Source organism: Dipodomys merriami, unplaced genomic scaffold (assembly GCF_024711535.1).
Source record: "Dipodomys merriami isolate MVZ:Mamm:240054 unplaced genomic scaffold, mDipMer1.0.p SCAF_3, whole genome shotgun sequence".
NCBI classification, from domain to species: domain Eukaryota; kingdom Metazoa; phylum Chordata; class Mammalia; order Rodentia; family Heteromyidae; genus Dipodomys; species Dipodomys merriami.
The window spans coordinates 97,605,782-97,613,502 of record NW_027204492.1 but is presented as its reverse complement, the minus strand read 5'-3'; the positions used below and the strand labels follow the sequence as shown (position 1 = coordinate 97,613,502).

Here is a 7,721-nt window from a genome sequence, read left to right as displayed (position 1 = left end):
AATTCTGTACTAATTAAAGATATTACCAGAGATGATGCTAAAATTAATTTGCAGAAGAAAACAGTTACTGAGTTGTGGGACTTATCTTTAAAATATAATTTCCCATAAATGCACACATAGCTAATCAAAATCGACAATATATTTAATTTTTGGTGTTACATATAAAATGGATAAGGCAAGTACTAACAGTGAGCTTTTCGGTATTGATTTATTTCAGTTAGGAATTTTGACCATTTCAAAGGAAATTGCTCTTCCACTGGGATGTTAAGGTGGAACCAATTTCTTAACCGGTCTTAAAATTAGGAAGAATCACTCTTCTATTAAAGAAGCAGTACCATGGGTACTTGCTCCCTGGTCTTCTTGTAAAGCTTCTTCATATAGTGTTGGGAAGGCCATTGGGTCAAGTCCACTGACCTTGGCCCAGTGTTCCAAAACTTTCATTTTTGTAGTTTCTGTATAGGCCCTTGGGCCCCACCTGAACTCATATGCAATGGGATCACTTCCGGGAACCTGTTCATATTTCAGGTATTGCTCAAACACAAAATCTTCCACAAGCAGCTCCCTAGGTTTTCCATAAAGGAAATGTTCCCTGTCAGAATAAACTTCCATCTCATTAAGAACATGCCAGATGACATCCTCTGTGGCACAATTGCCTTCCATGAAGATAATGAAGAGCACGATTATCAGCAGGCCTGTCTTGGGCATGCCCTGCACATCACTAAGAGCACCATCGTAAGTGATCCCTGCCACTATAACAAGGACATGGGTGTGTAGAATGGGGTCTACCTCCTTCAATTCAATGCCAAACAGTAGTTGCATAAATACTGAAGCTTTGTCTATGATGAGAGGGAAGTAACGCCGGTAATCTCTCTTGATGTGACTCAGCATATCCGTGTCAGAAACTGACTCACTTGAAGAATACTTACGTAGCAGGTATGGTACCAATGATATTGCCTCTTTCCGAAGGGCTATATGCATTATCTCATCATCATGGAGGCACAGGTCTTCCCTAACTACCTCACCCAGGAGATCTTCTGAAATGCCCCTTGGGGTAGGGGGCATCAAAGAAGTAGAAGCCTCCATAGCCTGGGGCATCTGCTCACCCCCCGGGCCTGTGGGCTTTCTTTGGGCCTGAGGGTTTCTCTCAAGCTCAGAGGGATGGGTCCTGTGAGTATGGGGCATGAGGGCTTTCCTTGTAGATAACAAATAAGAGGGTGGAGAGCAGCTCAATGACGAAGATTCCTAGGCCTGTGAGAGAGAAAGCAGGGAAGTAGTTTCAGCTAAGAATGTTCCTCCTGGCAGCTTCCTTAAGACTTACTACTGACCTTCCCTTTGGTGCTTTAAGACCACATAGGTTCCTGTCTCCCTCTTGTGTCTGTTGCCTGAAGCCTAAATGTCAGGGAACAACTCAACAAGGCACAAGGTGCTGAGTGGGTCTTAGTCTCTGGGGTGCTGGTGGAGTGTGTAGTGCTGATTGATGCAGAGTTCGTGATGTGGGGTAAATGGAGCATATGGTACCATTTCATCCTATGTACCTCAATCTTAAATTCTGACCCTAGCAGAGAATCTTCAGCTGGATTACATGAGGATACTACTTCAGGCCAAGACTTTCACCTCCTGGTCCCTGGAGTATGTACAGCTGGCAGTGAGTCAGACCTCTCTCTCCCTTGGGCCCCAGTATGCAAGGACAACATGAGGCCTCCAGGCTGGATAGTGAGTGAGAAGGATGTAGACTGCAAATTCCTCAATGTTCTGCAATAGGCAGCCTCTACTGAACTCACTGTAGCTGTCTAAAGTTCCTCTACAGATGTGTGGACTACTCTCTGCTGGCCTGAGACATGCTCTCATAAGTGGTGTCCAGGTTCTTATAATGGAACAAGAGGCAATGAGAAGACATCACAGGTAACCAGGGGCAACAGTGAAGTTGACCATATGCAGTATGGACCATATGGGTGAAGGACTGGCTCAGTGTTGTTCTTGTTAAATTCTAGGCTGTGAAATTTCCCTCTCAGCACCTCAGGCCACAATTCCAAAGCCCAAAACTTACTTCTGTGAGAAATCCTAAAGATCAAAAGGGAGATGAATGCACTTATGATTTCTGGGTTTTCTCATAAAGCATGTTAGGAGAGTCCCATGTGTATGAGTAATTGCTTATACCTGTCCTCACTTTAACTCCAGATTAATTCCGAGCACTCCCTCTTGCTGACCCAATGGTTTCGTTGAATTCTCTCATTCTGGGGCCTCAGCCTCCTGGTTCCTGTGAGACAGAAGTATATAAATAATTCATGTGAATAGTCCGGGAGAGATTTCCCAAAGCTGACAGAGGGAGCAGGATCCAGGGCTTTTCTTTTGTGTGGGGTCTCTCAAGGTATTCATGATCATTCTTCAAAGGGTCTGGGCATTTTCCCTCTGTTGATCTCCAGATACATTTGCAGGCCAAGACTACCATTTTCCTCATTCCCCTGCTTTGAGTAACCACTGGAGCCATTTGTTACCCACAGTGCTACCTAGAGCCACGCTGGGTTTAAAATGCAAGTAGTTTCCCTACATCCTGAAAAAGGAGATCTTGGTTTACTCTGTTGGCTGTGCTGGGCAGAGGACATTCTCTTCAGACCAAGTTCTACTTCTCCTTGAAACTAGCCTAACAGTCAAAAGAGAAGGTGCCCTCAATGGAGGAATGCTGTTCTAGGCCTCCCCAGAATGACAAGGGAGAGGAGATCTACCTCTGATCTGATCTGCAACATTCCTTTGTTCCTACCTAAATCCTCCCCTGTAATCCAGGAAGAAACCCCACACTTCTCATACCACCTGCCACCTCCCACAGAGTTGGAGGAAGATCAGGACTCAGTATGAAAATAAGGACAAGGTCCCCAATCTTAGTGTTATCTGACATCTCACCTTGATTCCCTACAGGACTTATCCCATCCCTTAGATTGAGAAGTAAAGACTTAGTTGTTCGATCACCTAATCTGAGGTATCCACAGGGTCAGTGCATGAGTAGGTCTTATTGTGTCTAGGGGAATCTAAACTGCTCCTGTATCTTCACCCAGAGACTTTGGTCAGCATCTGGGCCTTCAGTCTGTGAAATTCAGCATTTATCTGTCTTCCTAATTCCTAACCCTCTATGACCTAGAAAGCCAAGTATGACATCACTACCGTGGTGAGAAAGCACAGGGCCTCCCTGGACTGACCGCAGGGGCACACTTGCTCTGTGTCTCCCTTAACCTGGAGTCTAAGGTCCTTTCCTTAACAGTCTTGACCCTGACCAGTCAAGGCTCTCATTTCCTTTATCACTCCATGGTGGAAGTGATTGTCCTAGATGCATGTCCACCATGAGTGTGTTAACCACTCACATAGGCCCTACAGAGTCCTGCCTTCTGCATACCAATGACTTCAGACAAAGATTCTCAGTATCCTATGTGGTAGGAGGGAGTCAAGAAAAGGCAGACTCTTCACCTTCCAAGAGGCCCTTAGGAGTGTGGCTGAGAACAAGGGTAAAAATAGATTTTTAGGGTTCTCACCAAATAGTTTGAAGTTTTCCCTCCTTCCCCTCAGATAGCCAAAGGCCTCTTATTTCCAGGACCCTAGACTAAGGCTTTTATTCTCACAGTACCTCAAGGGAAAAGTTAAGGTTAGGTGGGCTGGTAAGGGTTAAAGTGCATAAATGGTGGAGGAGTGCTCAACTGTCCTGATACTCTCCAGGGTTCAGGACTGAGAGAGTCAAAACAGTGACACTGTTTACTCATTTTATGGTTCTGTACCTGAATCTGAGCTTTTGCCAATCAACTTCTCTCACCTAGATCCGGCTGAGACAAACTGCCTCTCCCCTCCAAATTTATTGCTCAAATCTATCTCCATGGTCACAGGATTCGGAAGGGGGGACTGGGGGAGGGGTGGAATGTTGGGCAAAGGCTGACATTGGGATGACAGCTTTGCACTTGATAGTAGGCTTTCCTCTGTTCACCTTCTAGACACCTTTCCTACCTGAACCTCTCAGAATCTGAATCCTTCCTACAAATTTCCGACAAAGGAGAGCCAGCTGGTCATATCTATAATCCAGGTTACTCAGGATGCTGAGATCTGTGGATTGCTATTCAAAGCCAGCCTGGGCAGAAAAATTCTTGAAACTCTTCTCTCCAATTAATGACAGAAAAAGCTAGAAGTGGCCCCATGGCTCAGAGTGGTAGAAGGCTATTCTTGAGCAAAAGAGCTCAGGAATAGCATCCAGGCCCTTAATTCAAGCCCTACATATGAAAAAGGAAAAAAAAATAATTTCAGATTAAAACTAGGACTAGCAAATTTCCCTCATATAGAAAAATGTTGGAAGTCACTAAATTGATAGAGTATATGTCTAGTCATCATACGGGCTATTGCTCAAAACCCACAAAGCATTAAAAAAAGTAGAAGAGGTGAGTGGAGGAGGGACAGTAAGCTGATTAGTTGCCTTGATGACCTTCACTTGGAAATATCATTTATGTTTGCAATTGAAAGGAATTAGGAAGCATGGAAATTCATGCTGGCTTTCAAATGTGTGGAAACATCATGTGTGCTAAGGTGAAAAGTAGTGCTCCATTGAGCTCATATAGGCAAGCACATAATGTGGATGCACTCCTATGCTTTCTCCCAGAAACTTTTACACAATAGGTCTTTAGCAAAATTAGTGACTGTGCCCTTATTGGATAAAACATTTTTTTGTTTCTTGTTGGGGGAGGGTATTTCTTATCTTTTTATACTGCATCAGTGCAGGGGCTTGCATGTTTGGTGCCCTCACTTGGTGTGCTCAAGGCTGGCACTCTACCACTTAAGCCACAAGTCCACTATCTGGGGTTTTGATGATTAATGGGAGATTAATGTTTCTTCAAAGTTTCTGCTTGGGCCAGCTTTTAAGTATTATCCTCAGATCTGACCGTCCTGGTTAGCTAGGATTATAGATGTGAGCAACCACTGCCTGGCTCTTGGGAAATTTCTGAGAAGACCAGATTTGCCTTAAAATTCTATGTGTTCTCTTCTCAAATACCTACTCTATGATAGATCTGTCTAAATCCTACACTACACCCTCTCATTGTGGAAAGGGCAGTAGAGAAATGTCCCCTTTGTCACTCACCAGCCATTTTCTGCATCTCCATTTGCAATACTATCTCATCCTTTTGGTCAACTAAGGGTTTTCTCCTTCCATTTGATGCAGGAGTAAAATCACCTATGAACCCACTATGGTCCACATGACTAGTGTTACCTGAATACCTGTACAGGTGCAATACACAAAAGCCAATATTTTTCTGTGGAGCAGAAGCTCCACATGGGGAGCTGTTCGTTACCTCAACTGGATAAAGCATGCCACACACATCCAAGAGAGGAAGAAAAGTTTTAATGCCAGAAAGACTGGCAGGCTGATTCCATCAGGAGAAAGACCAGCAGCTGCCATTAAGCTGGGAAGGATAGTTATAGGGAGCTGGAGGTGGAGGATTTTACTAGGGGTCGGGGGTATTCTGCAGTCTGGTTTGTGTGAGACATGGAGATTGTGAGGGGTGTGAGAGCAGGGAATTTTGTTGTGGCCTGGCTAAGGTTTATTGATGTAGCTATCTGTGTCACCAGATAAGATAATCCCGAGTCAGCTGACGGGGGAAGGGCCTGTGTCACCAGATTTTAGGCAAAGGTCATACTTTACAGCAGGGCCTAAAATAGTGGAGTGGCTCCTAAGTTGGAGGAGGTTAGGCTAACAGAAGAAATACAGAGAAGAATAAAAGAAAAAAGTGAATTAAGATTTCAGATATAAGCTAGTAGGACCACTGAGCATCCATTTGTAACCCCTGGGAAGATCCCAAGGTGTATATATATTCACTTTCAATAGATAGTTGGTGCTCATTCCCCACTAATGAGGGTTCTCCAACTTCTGACCACATAAAGAAACTCCTCCATCTGTTTATGTGTCCAGACCCCAGTTTCCAATAGGAAGCACACAAAAATCATACATCAAAAGCCATATGTCCTCAGAAGCCCTCTTTCTTTCTGAATTATAGTCTAAGTAGCATCTCATTATGGAACAAGTTCACGAGTTCTCAAAAATCATCACAAAATCAGAAAAAAGTCAACCTTTTTTTTCTGATTTTGACGAGATGAACGTGTATCTAAATTTAGAGTATAGCTTGAACTTTTCTGTGTAAGGTCCTATGGCAAGCAGAGTATACAAAGGATAAACTGAGAGATCTATGGAGATCTGTATGTAATATTTTGTTACAGGAACATAGGTAATTTGTTAGCAGCCAAGAGGGGTTAGGTTGAAGAGCATATTGTGGAGTTGAATGGATGAGAAGAAGGGTGATGGGTACAGGAAAATGGTGGTAACACAGGAAAGTGCTCAGACCTAAGAGCACACACATTCATCATACTGAGCTGAGCCTCTCAGGTAACCTCTTCAGTGGAATGGTTTCTTCTGAAAATCTTATTAAGTAGAGCCTGGAGAGAGGAAAGCATGGAGCTGCAATGGAAGGAGGTGTGTGAGGATTTAGGATAATGCGATATCTCAGCAACAGGCATCTACTGTAAGGTGCTTAGGATGTGAGGAGAGGAGTAGGAAGAGGCCATGGTAGGAGCCTCTCCTCAGTCATGAAACAATCTCACCCACCAGACTCACGGCCTTTCCTTGGGACTGAAGGCATTCCTGAAGCTTGGGAGAAGTGTGATTCATCTGACTGTGAAGTATCACAGCTTTCCTTGAGGATCACAAGTAGTATGGTGGGCAGAAGCTCTGTGAGGGCTTGTGAAGAGAAGCAGCATGGAAGTGCCTATACCTGAGAAGTTTCCCCTTGGAGGCTCTCACATGGGCTCTTTCTGTTTGGTACAGTAGAGTCACAGAGGCTCCCGTCTCCCTGGTGGATCTGCTGCCTGAGAGCCTGAGGTAGCAAGGGAGTCAGCTCCTCAGGCAGGAGGCTAAGGAAGGCTGAGGCTCTGGGGCTACATGGAGGACATATGGGCATGGGCAATGTGGGGTGTCCTCTATTCCAGGATTGGAGGGCCCTTAATACACAATCAAATGTACATCTCACTGTGGCTCATGACCTTACCTGGAGTTGGTCTGTTGGGTTATCTGAGGACATTCTTTCTTTCTTTTTTTATATATTTTTTAATTTTTAAAAATTTTTAAGTTTTAAAATTTCTTTATATATATATTTATTGTTAAGACACTATACAGAGGGGTTACACTTGCATGAGTAAGATAATGAGTACATTTCCTATTGAACATTGTTACCCCCTCCTTGTTTATCCCGTACCTTCCCTTCCCTCCCTACTTCCCCATCTCCTCCCCCCTCCCCCGCATCTGAAGTTGTAAAGTTCGTTTTCAACATAGTGTCTTGTACATTTCATTGTTAAAAATGGGTCAACCTGTATCCCTATTTAAGCATTTTGTTTTTTTCCCTTCCCCTCCCCAAATTAGAAAAATGTATATATAAGATGCAGGGCACCAGAATCAAATACATTGAAAACAGGGGTTATACCGTGGGGGAGGACAATACCAAAGAAACAAAAAAAATCACATAGTACATTATAAATACGTAATAAAAATTAGCAAAGTACATTATAAATACGTAACAAAAATTAGCAAGAAAGAAAAACCACATGGGCTGAGAAGTTGGCTCAGTGGTAGAGCGCTTGCCTTGCATGCATGAGGCCCTGGTTTCGATTCCTCATAAGCCAAAAGAAAAAAGCCGGAAGTGGTGCTGTGG

At 43.8% G+C, this 7,721-nt stretch overlaps 1 protein-coding gene across 3 annotated transcripts; it reads right to left on the bottom strand.

The window, feature by feature from the left end:
• Window positions 1-212: 212 nt before the first annotated feature.
• Window positions 213-3,821, bottom strand: LOC138839674 (melanoma-associated antigen 11-like). 3 transcript variants are annotated; one of them, XM_070039250.1, is made up of 3 exons: window positions 3,762-3,821; window positions 2,158-2,257; window positions 213-1,248 (listed from the first exon to the last, which is right to left on the bottom strand). In XM_070039250.1, the coding sequence occupies exon 3, from the start codon at window positions 1,180-1,182 to the stop codon at window positions 310-312; it is 873 nt and encodes a 290-aa protein (XP_069895351.1). In that variant the 5' UTR covers window positions 1,183-1,248; window positions 2,158-2,257; window positions 3,762-3,821; the 3' UTR covers window positions 213-309. The 3 variants fall into 3 exon arrangements, with proteins under 3 accessions (XP_069895351.1, XP_069895349.1, XP_069895350.1); XM_070039248.1 differs by lacking the exon at window positions 3,762-3,821 and adding an exon at window positions 2,899-3,076; XM_070039249.1 differs by lacking the exon at window positions 3,762-3,821 and adding an exon at window positions 2,965-3,076.
• Between the last annotated feature and the right edge of the window lie 3,900 nt (window positions 3,822-7,721).